We start from the raw sequence: 16,793 nt of genomic DNA, 5'->3' as shown, positions 1-16,793 counted from the left end.
CCTCAGAAATTAAAGAGGAGTTTGCTGTCTCTTGGATTCCAGACAACCTCAGAAGACCCTGGGCTGAAAGGGTGGGGCAGTTTCCTGTCTTTAGACAGCTCGCCCTGGGTCAGGACAGGTTCCCTGCCCAGAGTCAGGTGAGGAGAGGTACAGGGGTGAGGTGGAGAGCAGATGGGGCTAAGGAGGCCTGAGTCAGGGATCCTGGGCTTCTGTCCTTAATGGTCAGTATAGATGTGGGCAGACCAGGGATTTAGAGGTAAGAGTGACTCTGCTGGAGATGGCAAACCAACTTATGGACAAGGGTTGGGGGGAAGAAGGAGAGGATGAGATGAATGGAGAGAGCAGTGTGGAAGCATATACTCTACCATGTATAACATAGATAGCCAATGGGAATTTGCTGTATGACTCAGGGAACTTAAACCAAGCTCTGTAATAATCTAGAGGTATGGTATAGGGTGGGAGGTGGAAGGTGAGAGGTAGGTCCCAAAGGGAGGGGACATATGTACAGTTCAGTTCAGTTGCTCAGCTGTGTCCAACTCTTTGCAACCCCATGGACTGCAGCACAAGAGGGCTCCCTGTCCATAACCAACTCCTGGAGTTTACCCAAACTCATGTCCATTGAGTTGGTGATGCCATCCAGCCATCTCATCCTCTGTCATCCCCTTGTCCTCCTGCCCTCAATCTTTCCCAACATCAGGGTCTTTTCAAATGAGTCAGCTCTTTGCATCAGGTGGCCAAAGTAATGGAGTTTCAGCTTCAACATCAGTCCTTCCAATGAACACCCAGGACTGGTCTCCTTCAGAATGGACTGGTTGGATTTCCTTGCAGTCCAAGGGACTCTCAAGAGTCTTCTCCAACACCACAGTTCAAAAGCATCAATTCTTCTGTGCTCAGCTTTCTTTATAGTCCAACTCTTACATCCATACATGACTACTGGGGAAACCATAGCCTTGACTAGATGGACATTTGTTGGCAAAGTAATGTCTCTGCTTTTTAATATGCTCTCTAGGCTGGTCATAACTTTCCTGCCAAGGAGCAAGCATATTTTAATTTCATGGTTGCAGTCGCCATCTGCAGTGATTTTAGAGCCCCCCCCCGCCCCGAATAAAGCCTGCCACTGTTTCCACTGTTTCCCCTCTATTTGCCATGAAGTGATGGGACCAGGTACCACGATCTTAGTTTTCTGAATGTTGAGCTTTAAGCCAACTTTTTCTCTCTCTTCTTTCACTTTCATCAAGAGGCTCTTTAGTTCTTTTTCACTTTCTGCCATAAGGGTGGTGTCATCTGCATAGCTGAGGTTATTGATATTTCTCCCGGCAATCTTGATTCCGGTCCAGCTTGTGTTCATCCAGCCCAGCATTTCTCATGATGTACTCTGCATATACGGTAAATAAGCAAGGTGACAATATCAGCCTTGATGTACTCCTTTTCCTATTTGGAACCAGTCTGTTGTTCCCTGTCCAGTTCTAACTGTTGGTTCCTGACCTGCATAGAGATTTCTCAAGAGGCAGGTCATATGGTATTCCCAAAGAGATGGGTATTCCCATCTCTTTCAGAATTTTCCACAGTTTATTGTGATCCACACAGTCAAAGGCTTTGGCATAGTCAATAAAGCAGAAAGACATATGTACTAATTCATGTTGATTAGCAGAAATGAAACCATGGGCAGAAATGGAACCAACATTGTAAAGAAATTATCCTTCAATTAAAAAACAACATTTTAAAAAAGAGTGACTCTGTTGGAGTTGGGTCTGTCCTTCTTGCTCCCCTACCCCAAGTCATCTCTGGTTTCAAGCTTAACTTCCATAGCCTAAGGGTATTTGGGCGGGATTGAGTCACTCTGAGAGCTTCCCAGGTGGTGCTAGTGGTAAAGAACCAACCTGCCAATGCAGAAGACTTAAAGAGATGAGGGTTTGAACCCTGGGTCAGAAAGATCCCCTGGAAGAGGTCATGACAACCTACTCCAGGTTTCTTGCCTGGAGGATCCCATGGACAGAGGAGCCTGGTGGGCTATAGTCTGCTGCTGCTGCTGCTAAGTCGCTTCAGTCTTATCCGACTGTGTGCGACCCCATAGATGGCAGCCCACCATCCCTGGGATTCTCCAGGCAAAAATACTGGAGTGGGTTGCCATTTCCTTCTCCAATGCGTGAAAGTGAAGTCCTTCAGTTGTGTCTGACTCTTAGCGACCCCATGGACTGCAGCCTACCAGGCTCCTCTGTCCATGGGATTTTCCAGGCAAGAGTACTGGAGTGGGGTGCCATCGCCTTCTCCAGGGCTATAGCCTATAGGGTTGCAAGGACTTGGACATGACTGAAGTGACTTAGCACGCGTGCGCGCGTGCACACACACACACACACACTCATGAAGCAATCTGAAAGGCAGGTCTGCCACTAGCCTTGCCCCTCTTGTCCACCTTCCCTATTCTGTCAGCTGTCTGTCTACAGTATCCACTGATCACACTCCTCCCCAGTTTAAAACTTTTCAATGACTTTTCTCTCTGATCCTCAAGATGGAGACCAAGCTCTTTCATTATCAGGGCACCTTCTTCATTACAGGCCTGCAGAGGTACCATCTATATATGTGGGTGAGCTCCTGCTGGGGGGCAGAGCGGGAGAGCAGGCACCAGGTAGGTGTTGGAGTTTTCAAGGCAGATGCCCAGGGAGGAAGGGGGCCCATGGTAGACAGGGGCGTCCAGGAGCTGGGCTTGGCAGTGGGGGTGGATGGTCAGGGAGAAGGTGCCTGAGCATCCTTCCTGCTCTGATCCAGCGAGGGAGGGAGGGAGGCTCACCTCCAGTGTAACCCCGTGCCCTTCAGTGCTCCGAAGTGAGTTCCGGCCTTTGTCATGTGACCCCACCCCTTGATGCTGTGTTGTTGTTGTGTCTAACTCTTTGCAACCTCATTGACTGTAGCACTCCAGGTTCCTCTGTCCTCCGCTGTCTCTTGGAGTTTGCTCAAATTCATGTCCATTGCATCAGTGATGCTATCTAACCATCTCATCCTCTGTTGCCTGCTTCTCCTCCTGCCTTCAACCTTTCCCAGTATCAGCGTCTTTTCTAGTGAGTTGGCTCTTTGCATCAGGTAGCCAAAGAACTGGAGCTTCAGCTTCAGCATCAGTCCTTCCAATGAATATTCAGGACTGATTTCCTTTAGGACTGACTGCTTTGATCTCCTTGCAGTCAGTCCAAGGGACTCTCAACAGTCTTCTCCAACATTCCAGTACAAAAGCATCAATTTTTCTGTGCTCAGCTTTCTTTATGGTCCAATTCTAATATCCATACATGACTACTGGAAAAACCATAGCTTTGACTATATGGACGTTTGTCAGCAAAGTGATGTCTCAGCTTTTTAATATGCTGTCTAGGTTTGTCGTAGCTTTTCTTCCAAGGAGAAAGCATCTTTAATTTCATGGCTGCAGTGATGGTCCGTGGTGATTTTGGAGCCCAAGAAAATAAAATCTGTCACAGCTTCCACTTTTTCCCTTCCACTGCTGGGTACCTTGCCCTTTGTTAGAGAGAGCAGTCTTGCGGATGGATGGTGTCCTCGAGATGGCTCGGCAGGTCCTCACCTGGTGGCCTGGCTAATATCCACTCTGGTCTTTATTTGGTGGCAGGGCTCTGGCACTGTGGTGGATCTGGCCTGGTGAGTGTTCAGAAGTCGCAGTGAGGCTGGCCAGGGGGCTGCCTCTAGTCTCCGACCTTTGGAGAGAATACAGGGACACAGAGCCATTAAGACACCTTCCCTCGTAGCCTCCTCTTTCCCGTCATCAGATTTGGTTAAACCCGCTGGCATCTGCTTTGAGTCTTCTTCCGCCCATGTTTCTCCATCTCACCCTCCCTCTTTTCAGCAAAGAAGCATCTGGCTCTAGGATCACTGTGCTGGCCCCTGAGGGCTGGGAGGATCCCAGAGATTCCCTACTCGGCAAGGTATCCCGAGAGTCCAGGTGCAGGTACGGCTCTTCCCAGGCTTGTCTGTGTGGATACCACCCCACCCCCACCCACATTGCTGCTGGTCTTCGGGTCCCTGCCTCTCTGTCCTCTGCAGAATTTGTCAATCAGCTCCCCACCAGCACAGATGTGACTCTAGCTGAGACCGCCACCCTGCCTCTGGACGGGCACACTTTCTAATGACGCGAGACTTACTAAGGTGGACTGTGCTGCACTATTGAAACCACAGAGTAAGTAAGGCACACACACCTGTCAGAGGGGCGGGGTATCACCTGAAGACACTGGATGTTCTTTGTAACAATCACCTCAGGAAGAGGTGGGTTCTCAGATAGTGGTCCAGCAGGTGGGCCTCTAAGAGGAAGAACAGAGGCCACCTGCCTGTCTTTTTAGACAGGCAGGCCACCTACCTCCACTCTTTTTAGACTTCTGAGGACTGGACACTGAGATGCGGGCCCTGGTTCTGGGTGCTCAGGTGTCTGAGCTTAGGGCTAGGATGGAAGGGCCTATGACACTGGATATAGAGCCATAGCTTCTTGTGGATGGACAGGTTTTTATTGCCCTAAATCATCTTCCCCCAATTCTTTAAAATTTTTATTTTATTTTTATAAATTATGAAAGTATGATAGCACATTCATAGGAGACTTGGAAAATACAGAACAGAGTCACATGCATTGCTGTTGTTCAGTTGCTAAGTTGTGTCTGACTCTTTGTGACCCCATGGATTGCAGCACATCAGGCTCCTCTGTCATGGGATTCTTCAGGCAAGAATACTGGGGTGGGTAGCCATTCCCTCCTCCAGGGGATTGTCTTGACCTAGGGATCGAACATGAGTCTCCTACATTGCAGGCAAATTCTTTACCACTGAGCCACCAGGGAAGCCTGAGAAAGAGCAAAGCAGGGCCCAAATGGCTTAAATTAAAAAAAAAAATTATGGAAGAGCTCTTGACCTTAGATGTACTCTCTTAACAAAATTTTAAGTGTACAACGGTTAGCTATAGGCACAATGTCTTACAGAAAGTCTGAACTGTCTTTTATAATCTGGCCTTGGAAGTAACAGAGTATCCCTGTTGCCATGTTATATTGGGCCCACAGACCAACTCTGAAACAATGTGGGAAGAGACAACTCCAGGAAGGGAATTCTGAGAAGCAGGGATCCTTGGGGGCCAGATTAGGGGCTGGCTATCACACAAGTAGACAGATTATTTTATTTTATGGTGTTTCCTTCTTAAGAATTAATTAATTAATTAATTATGGCTGTGCTGGGTCTCATCGCTGCATGGGGGCTTTCTCTAGTTATGGTGCCAGAGGTCTACCCTTCTTTGCAATGTTTGGGCTTCTGCTTGCGGTGGCTTCTTTTGTTGCAGAGAACGGGCTCTACGACATGTGGGTGTTAGTAGTTGGGGAGCATGGGCTTAGTTGCCCTGCGGCAAGTGGAATACTCCCTGCCCAGGGATTGAACCTGTGTCCCCTGCATTGGCAGGCAGATTCTTAACCACTGGACCACCAGGGAAGTCCAGAAATAGACAGCATATTTTAGTACAATAAATACAGAGGACCACCTAGCAGGATGTCACTTTTGCTAGATATGTTTGTATTTTAGATGCAGTAACCTGACGTCGGACACGACTCAGTGACTTCACCTTCATTTTTCACTTTCATGCATTGGAGAAGGAAATGGCAACCCACTCCAGTGTTCTTGCCTGGAGAATCCCAGGGACAGGGGAGCCTGGTGGGCTGCTGTCTATGGGGTCACACAGAGTTGGACGCGACTAAAGCGACTTAGCAGCAGCAGCAGCAGCAGCAGCAAACTGAAGTCTGAGTGCCTTTCAGGCTCTGACCCTCTCCTCCTCACCCCTAACAACCAAAACACTCCTTCGTCTACCCCATCAAGGATTGCAGAGATCAAAGTACGACCTACAGGGGACCAAACATGAGAAGAGGTGGGGATTTGGGAAGACAGCCAAGGGTTAAAAAAGCACCAAGAAAAGGAGAGGGATGGGTAAGGAAAGAGGAGCCCCAGACAGGACGCCCTTTCCAACCTTGGGAGGGTAAACATAGTGAGAATCTAGGACTGCGGTTCCCCGCCAGCAGATCATCCAAAGCGACGAGTTCAGACGCTAGAGGTTTCAGTTCCAAAGCTCTTACCCCCTCGGGGGCTTTGTGCTGACTCTCAAGCCTGAAATAAAGTCCTTTAGTGAAGGACTCTTTAAACATAGTGTGTATGTGCCTGGGTTGCTAATGGGCAGGCGGTTCTGCTGCAGCCAGCACCATCCCTTCCTTTGACAATAAGGAGTTTGTGGGCAAGGCTGCACTTGGACCTCAGATGATCCACTTCCGTCATACTCTCTGTTCTAGCTCCTTTTGTTTTCTCCAAGACTTTAACAAACCCTTATTTGAAACAGTGCCCCTTGTCACATCTATGCTGCTCACAAAGAAAGGAAGGGAGTGGCAGCAGAGGCAGGGGAGCCCTCCGCAGAGGAGTGGGGGAGTGCTCTGTGACCCAGCTGCCCTCCCCTTGTCGGGGTTCTCTCTCCATCTGGGACCTCACACATTAAGAATGACAACAGGTTCCTCACAGGTGGGTCAAAGACAGCAGTGGGCAATGTTTGTCTGCAAACCGCTGGGAGGAGAGAGGAGGCCGAGGGGAGAGGTGGGTGTGGAAGGCAGGATGGTAGATATTACCCAGCATGGAGGCTGAGTGGACAGGTCCTGTGAAGAGACCAAGGCTCAGCAGTGAAATAGTTTGCCCAAGGTCACACAGTGAGGCAGTGACAGCACCTTGGAAAGCTGTGTTTTTAGGTTTGTCTTGCGCAGAACATGGAAGAGAGAAGGGCTGGCTTCCAGCAGTCCTCTAGAATGTGGATGACAGGCTGCACAGATAGGAGTTCCCTGGTGATCCAGCTGTTGAGAATCTGTCTTCCAATACAGGAGATGTGGTTTTGATCCCTGGTCATGGAACTAAGATCCTACACGCCTCAGGGAAACATGCTGAAGATACAGAAAAGCCCCTGCCACAATGAAGAGCCTCACAGCCATCCCCCCACCCCTGCCTCTGCCCCCGAGATGGAATACACATATTCGTGGCTTCTCTGCCAGGCTGGAAGGACTGGGTAGGCCCAGCACAAATGGAGGGATGGCTGGAGCCTCCTTCCTGCAGAGGATAACATTTGAGGGGAGGGAATCGGGCTAGGACTCTGCTCTCTCTTTTGGGACTCCAGGGTTTGCAGTGGCCTCTAAGAGTCCCCTGACGAAGTAGGGTCCCGCTGAGTTACAGGATCAGCTCCTGGTTGGGATGCCTTTGTGTTCTGCAGGTGAGGACTTTCCTGCTGCTCTTTCAACCTGCAAGTCTGGGCGCATGGGGTAGCTGCATGGGGATGGTGGCTAAGGTGAGGGGGCAGCTTGAGGGATACACAGCTTAGACTTTGTCATTCCTGCCCCCTGTGGAGCCCCAACCAGAAGGTAGAGTCTGATTTCTTGGGCAACGTGGCATTGTCTGCTTCAGGGCACATGCCCACCCTGACCTCTTGTCCAAGTTGGTTAGTTTCTTCTGAGCAGAGGGATCTGGACTGACCTAGGGTAACTCAGCTGGTAAAGAATCTACTTGCAATGCAGGAGACCCTGGTTCGATTCCTGGGTCAGGAAGATCCCCTGGAGAAGGGATAGGCTACCCACTTCCTGGGTTCGATCCCTGGGTTAGGAAGATCCCTTGGAAGATGGCAAGGCAACCCACTCCAGTATTCTTTGCCGGGAGAATTCCCACGGACAGAGGAGCCTGGCAGGCTATAGTCCATGGGGTTGCAAAGAGTCAGACACAACTGAATGACTAAGCACAGCACAGAGAATCATTTGGGGTTCAGGCCTGGAAGGTTGCTTGTGTTCAGGCCTGGTGGATGCGGAGGGGTCAGGGGCCTGGCATGGGGCTGGGTTGGAAGGGTGCAGTCACTCTATGTCACATGGAGATAAACATCCTTGATTCCTGATCATCTCCCTAGGGCCTAAGACTCTGGTCAACAAAATTAAAGCTGATCCTGGGAGCCACAACTTTGTGATCCTGGAAAGGCTGGGGTGGGACAACTTGCCCATAGCTGTTTTGCCCGCACCCCAACCCTTCCCTTTTCATCACTCACCCATCAGCGCCCCTGGTGACTAACTCCTCCATCTGAGAGTGAGTGGTTCAGCCTGATTTGAATGAGGGGTAGGGGCTTGGCATAGTGAGCGCATGTGGGCTGATAACTGGACTGTGTGTGTGTGTGTGTGTGTCTGTCTGGCCAGAGTAGGGATGGAGTGTCTATCCAACAGGGTGTTGGAGGAGGGACTGAATTTGGTGGGTAACTGGCTCCCACTGCAGCAAGCAGCGCCCCCTGCTGCCCACAGGGGAAATAGCAGCCCTAATCTGGGTGGGTCCACTTCTACTTGGAGGGAACCCAGGCAGGCAGCTCAGTCCATACTCAGTTGGACTCTGTTGTGTCCGACTCTGTGTTCCTTTGGGGTCTGGAGGCCTCTTGTTGGATTCTGGCTCCTGGAGGGAAGGGGTCCAGGGGAGGCTGCCGATCTGCAGTGGGGAGGGTGTGGGTGCTTGCATCATAGGAGTCCTGGGGGATGAGGCTGCTTCTGCTGGGCTCCAGTGGTCACAGGGGAGGCCAACGTGCTCCCGGGTCAGGCCCTCTGGAGAGACCCCAGCCAGGGACCGACATGCAGAGCACAGCGGGCAGTCCTGTGCATAGAGGCCTGGACGTGCGCTGTGAGCTCCGAGTGGCCAGGACCTGGTGAATGCACACACCCAGAGCATTTTTCCCATGGCTTCCCTGCACCCAGAAGGGACAGGTAGGGTCCCCAGTTCTCGGAGGGCTCTCCCCTCCCCCCTCTGCTGGGGGCCCTGCAAAGAGTCTGTGCAGGGAAGTAACGGCTCAGGTCCGCTCTAAGTTTGTCCTTGTCTTTTCCAAATTTGTTCCAGGCTGGTGCGGGGGTTGAGTGCTGCAATCCTAGTTTGTGGCCGGAGCCCCAGAGACCATCTCAAATGTTCTGGGGCCCAGTCATTGCAGGAAGAGGAGGCAGGGGTGTGCATCCAGTGAGCACCGGGCGAGGGAATTTCCAGCAATCCCCTCCCCTCCCCCAGCCAGGCACTGTCCCCACCCCACCTGAGCCCTCTCTCTGTGCTCTTGCCCCATGGGACTTTTATTCTGAAAGAGCCAAGGCCTCTGTAGGTAGGGAGGTGACCAGAGGCTGCAGCTGGCCTGGCCTCTGGACAGGCCCTACCCTTCTGGGCTGTTTTCCAGGGCAGCGATTCTGGGCTCCTTTGGGAGGAGCCATGCTGCCTTCAGTTGTCCTTCTTACCTTCTGTCCCCAGCCTTGCTGGACTATAGGCAGAGGGTCTTTGAGGCCTGCTGCCTTCACACCTACTATTGCCTTCACACCCTCATGTCCTTCATCTTTCAGGTCCTTGGCCTTGAACCCTCCGAGAAATGGAGTCGTAGTGCGTGCCTGCTCAGTTGTGTCCGACTCTTTGCCACCCCATGGACTGCAGCCCACCAGGCTCCTCTGTCCATGGGGTTTCTCCAGGAAGAATACTGGGGTGGTTGCCATTCTTATCTCCAGGAGGTCTTCCTGACCCAGGGATTGAACCTGGGTCTCCTGCAGCTCCTGCTTTGGCACGTGGATTCTTTACTACCGTGCCACCTGGGAAGCCCAGCCATATCATTAAACAAGGATATCATGGCCAACATCGTGTCCGGCCCTCCAAATGTGTATTTCTGAGCCCAGAGGGCACCCAGGAAAACAATGCCTGCAATCCAGCAGCGGTCAGGCTGCAGCCACTCCCTACTGTCCATCACTTGAGGAACTAAGGATGTGAAAATCAAATCAAATCAAATCGAATTGCAGGATGCTGCCCCCAGATAGCTGAGGCGCATATGAAAGGAATGCTTTCAGTAAGCCCAGGCTCTTGCATCTTCCCATACATCAGTCAGTTCAGTTCAGTTCCGTCGCTCAGTCTTGTCCGATTCTTTGCGACCCCATGAATCGCAGCATGCCAGGCCTCCCTGTCCATCACCATCTCCCAGAGTTCACTCAAACTCACGTCCATTGAGTCGGTGATGCCATCCAGCCATCTCATTCTCTGTTGTCCCCTTCTCCTCCTGCCCCCCATCCCTCCCAGCATCAGAGTCTTTTCCAATGAGTCAGCTCTTCGCATGAGGTGGCCAAAGTATTGGAGTTTCAGCTTTAGCATCAGTCTTTCCAATTAACACCCAGGACTAATCTCCTTTAGGATGGACTGATTGGCTCTCCATACATAGAAAAGCGCTAAATTCCTTAACTTGAGATATTTGGTTTTCCTTAATTAACAATAATCTTTTGATGTTCAGATTACCTGCCCCTTGTTGCAAAACTTCTTCACAATCTGACTGACAATGCCCACACCCCAACAGTTCTCTCAGGGTCACTTGAGATGCTGTCTTTTGGGTCTGAAGTCTTAAGAATTCTCACCAAATAAAACATAACTCTGAACTTTCAGGTTGCGACTGTTTTTAAGTGGACACCTTCATCTGTTTCCCTTTTCAGTCCTTTTTGACCCTCTTGTTGCCTGTCCTTCCCAAAGCAGACATGGAGACCACCTCACTATTTAGAAACTTTCCGCCTCCCCTGGCACCAGATAAAGGTCTCACCCTGACCCATTCCTCTTCCCCAACATGTAGGATGCAAGCATACGGTTGGCAAGGCTCATTAGGTGTCAGTCAACACGTCTGTTGAACTCTGTGTGGCTGGGGCCATGCCTTGGGCCTGGTTTTATTGAGCCCAGGGAATTTCTCAAGAAGAAGGACAAGGAACTGGACAAGAGCACCAGTAGCTCCTGCTTAGATTCTTGAGAGTCCAGTCACTTTCTCAAAAGCTCCACCAGGATGGAGTTTCCACTAATGCTCCAGTGCATGAAGCTGAGTGCTTTCTTAGACGGAAAATAAGAGGCCAAATGAATGAAAGAGAGTGGAAGTCCGTTATTCTCAAAGGCCCTTTCCCTTTGTGTGTTTCTCTCATCCAAGAGGCCAGACCTTGAGCTGGATATGAGGTCACTATTGGGCAGTGGAATGTGAGAAGGAAAGGACTTTGGCCCGGGGGCTGCAAGTTATAGATTAACATGGGGTGGGGGAGGGGGACACAGAGGCAGGGTAAGTGGCCTGGGACAGGGACTGCTGACCTGGGACCATCTGGGGCTTGAAGGGGACACAGGCAAGAGGAATCTGGGACTCATGTGGTCCAGGAGGGGAGGGCGGCCCTCAGCTGCTCTCCGGCTATTTGACCTTCCTGAAGACACACTGGCATACTGCATCCCGTGCTGTCACTTCCTGGGGGCAGAGTAGGAATAATCAGGACAGAGAAGATTCTTACTTCTTCTCACTCCCTTTCTCAAGTTTCTTGACCTCCACTGAATCCTTCAGGATACGTCAGCTGGAGTGTTTGATATATGGGGAACTGTATCCTTTTTCCAAACCCTCAACTTTCCACCCCAGAAGAAGGAAGGGAGCTGGTCAGGGAGCTGAAGCGGCTAAGTCTCCATGTCTCCGGTCATGATTTATGGACACGCATCTGACCTGCAGCCAGGGCCCACCGTGGCCACTTGACTTCTTCCCCTCTCCACTCTTCCCAGGGCTCCCATGTTCCTTCCTTACTTGCCTTCTTTGGTGGGGGTCGGGCTGGAGTAGTAGACTTAGTTGATATGGGCAAGGGAATGGGTCCTAGCTGGAGGCCCCCCTCCCAGACATACCCTCATGCATCTCCTCTCCCAGTCCGCACCCCGCTCACCTGATGTAACATCTGTCCCTCCAGCCAGAGTCGCCAGCCCCGGTTAGGGACCTCTCCTTTCTGCACGCAAACCAGCTGCTCCTCTTCCCAGGTGACTATGGTCTACGGAGAAAGCAGGAATAAAGGAAGACTGGGGGGTGTTGCAGGGCACCCCAAATGCATCGCCTTACTCTGCTGGGCTGCCCCACCCCCTGCATCACAGCAGATGCTGTCTTGCTCCAGCCCCTTCCTTCTGAGTGACTCAGCAAAATTCCCTTCCCCTCCCACTCCTAAAGGCCACTGGAAGGGGCCCCACACTGTGACAGTGACCATTTGGGTAGAGCGGGGGTGAAGCAGGATAATCCCACGGTTGGGGGAGATGAAATTGGAGGTTGGGTGATGAAGAATGGAGAATTTGTCCTGTGATACTTCTGGCTGACCCGGAGGAGACTTTGGGAAAGAAGTGAGATTGGTTGGGAGACAACCAGGGAATCTCTTTTCTCCTCTTTCTCAGTCTCAAGGGCAGCTGCAATGTCCTCGAGAATGAAGGGTCAACTCCCCAAATCAGAGCTGAGTGGACCAGAGCTAGGCATTCCAAGCAGCATTATTTGGACCCCAATAGTCTACGTGTGTGCTTAGTTGTCCATGGGACTTTTCAGGCATGACTACTGGAGTGGGTTGCCATTTCCTACTCTGGGGGATCTTCCCAACCCAGGGATCGAACGCCCATCTCTTGTGTCTCCTGCTTTGGCAGGTGGATTCTTTATCACTAGTGCCACTTGGGAAACCCCAATAGGATAGACCCTACCCAAACCAGGAGTTCAGAATCTTATGCATCTTTTTTTTTGTTTTTTTTGTTTTTCTTTTTTGGCCATACCACATGGTTTGTAGGATCTTAGTTCCCTAACAAGGGATGGATGGAACCCAGGCCCTCAGCAGTGAAAGCTCTGAGTCCTAACCACTGGACCACCAGGGAATTTCCAAGGAGCTCAGGGTCTTGATCGGTTAGAGGAGAGGTCAGTAGGTATTATATCTGTGATACCAACAAGACTGTTGGTGATGGGAGCAGAGAGGGAGGAGCTGAGTCTTCAAGGAAGGGAGTTAATTAGATTGGAGATGGGAACTTTCTAGCAAGAAAAAAAACAGAGGTAAGGAAGAAGAGTAGATAGTTGTGAGGGGGCTCTAACCTAGCGTTTTTTGTGTGGGGAGGCCCTTGGATGCTGTGTGGAATGTGTGGACCTTACCTGGAACATACCAGGTTGTCTGAAAGGGTTTAAGTCAGGGAGTGACATTTTAACATTTTAAAAGTACTGTGGTTATGGTAGGCAGAGTGGATTAGAGGAAAGTCAAGAATGGGAACCAATTTGGGGCACCAGATGAGAAATAAGGGCCTGAAATAAGGTGGTGTTAGAAAAGCTAGGAAGAAACAGATGAAAGCCGTGTAAACAACTGATGCTCAATAGAAATGTAGTGAGTCCTAAACGCTAGCCACATATATAATTTTAAAAATTTCTAGTAGCCACATTAGAAAAGCAAAAAGAAACAGGTGAAATTAATTTTAGTATTATATTTTATTCAACCTAAAATATTATAATTTATCATATGTAATATTATATTATATATGTTTCAACCTAAAATATTATAATATTTCAGCATGTAATCAATATACAATTTCTGAGGTGTCTTACACTGTTGTTTGGTATTGTCTTAAAATCCAGTGTGTATTTCATACCGATAGCACATGTCAAATTTGGACCAGTTACATTTCAAATATCTATATATGGTTAGTAGCTGCCATATTGGACAGCGCAGAGCAATTATAAAGGCTTCTTGACTCATCACATGTGGTGCACATGTGCATACATGCGTGTGTGTGTGTGTGTGTATACACGCATGTGTTGGGAACACAGAGGTAAGGGAACATAAGGCAATAACTGTGACTCCCAGGCTTTGTTCCCACTGGTTGTTGCCATTGATGGAGACAGTAAATATAAAGGCAGGAAGAGGTCTGTGTAGGAAGATAATGACTTTGGGTTTGACCTTGGGGCATGCAGATGGAAACATTTTGCAGGCAGTTGAAACTTGGCCCTGGAGCTCAGGTGGCACCTCTGAGTGAGAGTGAGAGTTTGTGTCTAGAGCAGTTTGTAGATTTCATTGAACACACGGGTGTATATGCTTTAGCCCATGGATAGTACATAGACAAGAGGGAGAAAGTCAAGACAAGATGCTAGGGGATTGCAGCACTATTTGCAATAGCTAGAAAACAGAAGAAACCTAGATGGCCATCAACAGATGAATGGATAAGGAAGTTGTGGTACGTATACACAGTGGGATATTACTCCACTATAAAAAGGAACACATTTGAGTCAGTTCTAATGAGGTGGATGAACCTAGAACTTGTTACACAGAGTCAAGTAAGTCAGAAAGAGAAAGACAATATTGCATATTCATGCATATATAGAGAACCTAGAAAGATAGTACTGATGATCCTGCTTGCAAGGCAGCAAAGGAGACACAGACATTTTGGACACAGCGGGGGAAGGAGACGGTAGGATGATTTGAGAGACTAGCATTGAAATATGTATATTGCCATAAATAAAATAGACAGCCAGTGGGAGTTTGGTGTGTGATGAAGGGAACCCAAAGCAAGTGCTCTGTGACAATCTAAAGGGGTGGGATGGTGAGGGAGGTGGGAGAGGGGCTCAAGAGGGAGGAGACATATGTTTACCTAATGTCGATTCATGTTGATGTATGGCAAAAACCATCACAATATTGTAAAGTAATTATCCTCTAATTAAAAAAAAAGATACTAGGGGAAAATCTCAGTTTAAGGGATTAATAGGGGAACTAGGGTCTGCAGAGGAGGTCAAAAGGAACACGAAAGAAGCAGAAAGGACTGCACAGGAGCGGAGTTACAGAGGTTGAGAGAAGGGACTGTGGTGTCCACAGGGCCACAGGCTAGAGGGTGAGCACAGGCTTGCTCATTGGCCTGAGGGTCACCTGTTCCTGTTGCCCTTTTGGCTGGTGCTCAGAGTGGGCAGAGGAGACGCAGGAGAGAGTCGGGGGTGGGTGGGTGACATCAGCAGTCTGTTATCCCAGGGCAGGCTGCTGTGGTCATCGTTTCTTCTTGCTGCGACAGGTCATTTTATTTCACCCCCAGTTGTTAAGAGCCCCCATGCTCATCCACAGCCCCTTCCTACAGGCCTGAGAAAAGACACCTGGCATTTGCGTCCATCCACGATCCTCAGGTCCTCCTCAAACTCCACTCCCACCTCGAATTTCAGAATGTAGTTCCGGAAGGTGCTGAGGGTCTTCACCGTCATGTGGTTGCCCTGCTGGTCAATCTCCTTGTCAGGCTTGAGCAGCAGGGCGATCTTCCGCAGAGCCATGTTGACATCTGTGGGGACCATCTCTGAGCAAGGGTCTGAGCGAGTGTCCTTTTAGCGGGCCGGGGGCTTCCCCACCCGCATCAGCAGCCCAGGACTGGGAGCATCCCCTTGCCCGGGTCTGGGACTGTGGATTTACTCTCTCCTAGCAATGCCCCTGGCTAGAAAAGGGGCCCAAGTCAGGTGCCAGCACCCCCTACCCCCAGCCTGTCTATGATGTCCAGAACCCAGCATCACCCCTTCCTCAATGGATTGGAGGCAGGAAGAGGGAGGGGAAGAGGGGAGTGAAAGGGTTGAGAGGGGTGAGGCCATTACTCAGAGCTTGCAGGTAGTCCTCCAGGTTCTTCTGGGAGACAAAGCGGTAGTAGCCGGTGAGGTTGGGAGGCATGGTCCAGGCTGGCCAAGGTGGAAGTCAAGATTTCAGGAGAATGTAAGAGACTGGGGGAGGATGAAGGGAGTGTCGTCTGACAGGTGGGGCTGGAAGTCTCCCAGCCAGGCTCTGCACACGCTGAGGCTGCCTGTGTAAGGTCCTAGCTGCCAGGGTTTTTATAGCGCTGGGGGCCCTGCTGCAATAAGAGTTCCTGTCAGACTTTCTCCCCGCTTCCCCCACAATGAGCGTGAGGCTGGTGTCCGCAGCCCCAGAGAGGGGCAGGGGACTTGGCAAGGCTGTGCCTGACCTCGGCTTTTCCTGAGGAAGGAACCTGGACCAGGACTGGGGGCTGTCAGTCAGGCAACACTTGAGCCTTTCCGAAGGTCAGTTCTGGCTTCCAGCCCAAGTGTGGAAGGCTTGGAAACTATCCAAGGCCCCGGGGGCAGACTCCCTGGGGAGGGAGGCAACCTTACTGGATGGTAGGGAGGGACCTTTTGGACTCACCCAAGGATGAGTTCTAACAATATCTCACCTGAGATCCTGGGGCTGGCTCAGGGATCCCAAAAGGTATGAAGGGGAGGAAGGGGTGGGGAAAGAAGTGAAGACAGCCAGCTGGCCAGGAGTCCCAGTGAAGAAAATCCTCCAGCGCTGGCCCCTACAGCTTCGTCACACAGCTCTGCTGAGCTGGGGCCGCGACGCTGGAGTTCAGGACCCTGTCCTGCAGGACCGTGAGGAGGGAAGCAGAAAAACTGCAGAGGGGCTGTCTGAGTTGCTGAGTTCAAAGTCTGGAGCAGAAGGTGAGGGAGGAGTTTGGCTGGCTGTTCTGGAGAATTCTACACTCTTTGGCTTGGGACCCAGGGATTTCCCCTTTCCCTCTGGAGTCGTGGATGGCACCATCAGCTACCCTCATCCCCAGCCTTTGCACAGTCCATGCTTCCCAGATGTATTCCCTTGGAGGAGGAGGTGGTGTGCTCTAGCCCTACCCTCCCCCCTCCCCACCACACTACACCTCACTCTTCTCTGTCTCTCAGACCTACCAACTTTTCTGGTTTCTGAACCAACTAGGCTGGTTTGGGTCAACATGGTTTAAGATGCGAAATTTGGGGAGAGGGAGGCAGGCAGGGTAGACAGCAGGAAAAAATTCCACCTGGTGGTGAACTGTCCCGACAGGTGCGTGGGGGTGGGTGGGGCACAGACATCTCGCTTTTCCTCGGGTCCCAGAGCTCGGTCCACCGACTTGCTGACCACCCCTTGGCTTTCTCAGAAACTCGGGGCTGGGACCTGAAAGGCTAGCATCTCTGGGGCTCAGGTTGTGGGTTT

General features: G+C 50.7%; 1 protein-coding gene across 2 annotated transcripts; it reads right to left on the bottom strand.

Annotated features, from left to right (window-relative positions):
- Positions 10,688 to 16,095, bottom strand: RBP5 (retinol binding protein 5). Of its 2 annotated transcripts, XM_013964233.2 has the most exons (5): positions 16,006 to 16,095; positions 15,419 to 15,499; positions 14,936 to 15,114; positions 11,739 to 11,840; positions 10,688 to 11,281 (listed from the first exon to the last, which is right to left on the bottom strand). In XM_013964233.2, exons 2-5 carry the CDS (start codon positions 15,489 to 15,491, stop codon positions 11,228 to 11,230), a joined length of 408 nt encoding a protein of 135 aa, XP_013819687.1. In that variant the 5' UTR covers positions 15,492 to 15,499; positions 16,006 to 16,095; the 3' UTR covers positions 10,688 to 11,227. The 2 variants fall into 2 exon arrangements, with proteins under 2 accessions (XP_013819687.1, NP_001290395.1); NM_001303466.1 differs by lacking the exon at positions 16,006 to 16,095 and having other exon boundaries at positions 11,228 to 11,281; positions 15,419 to 15,491.

Source organism: Capra hircus, chromosome 5 (assembly GCF_001704415.2).
Source record: "Capra hircus breed San Clemente chromosome 5, ASM170441v1, whole genome shotgun sequence".
Classification (NCBI taxonomy): domain Eukaryota; kingdom Metazoa; phylum Chordata; class Mammalia; order Artiodactyla; family Bovidae; genus Capra; species Capra hircus.
This window is presented reverse-complemented; position numbering and strand designations above follow the sequence as displayed.

Bases quoted from the DNA above. Each gene is read 5' to 3' on its own strand.
- RBP5 (XM_013964233.2), bottom strand. From the start codon at position 15,491: ATGCCTCCCAACCTCACCGGCTACTACCGCTTTGTCTCCCAGAAGAAC. The intron at 15,115-15,418 runs GTAATGGCCTCA...TGGTCCCCACAG, and splicing joins GGACTACCTGCAAGCTCTGA to ATGTCAACATGGCTCTGCGG. The intron at 11,282-11,738 runs GTGAGCGGGGTG...CTCTGCCCCCAG, and splicing joins AGGGACAGATGTTACATCAG to GAAGTGACAGCACGGGATGC.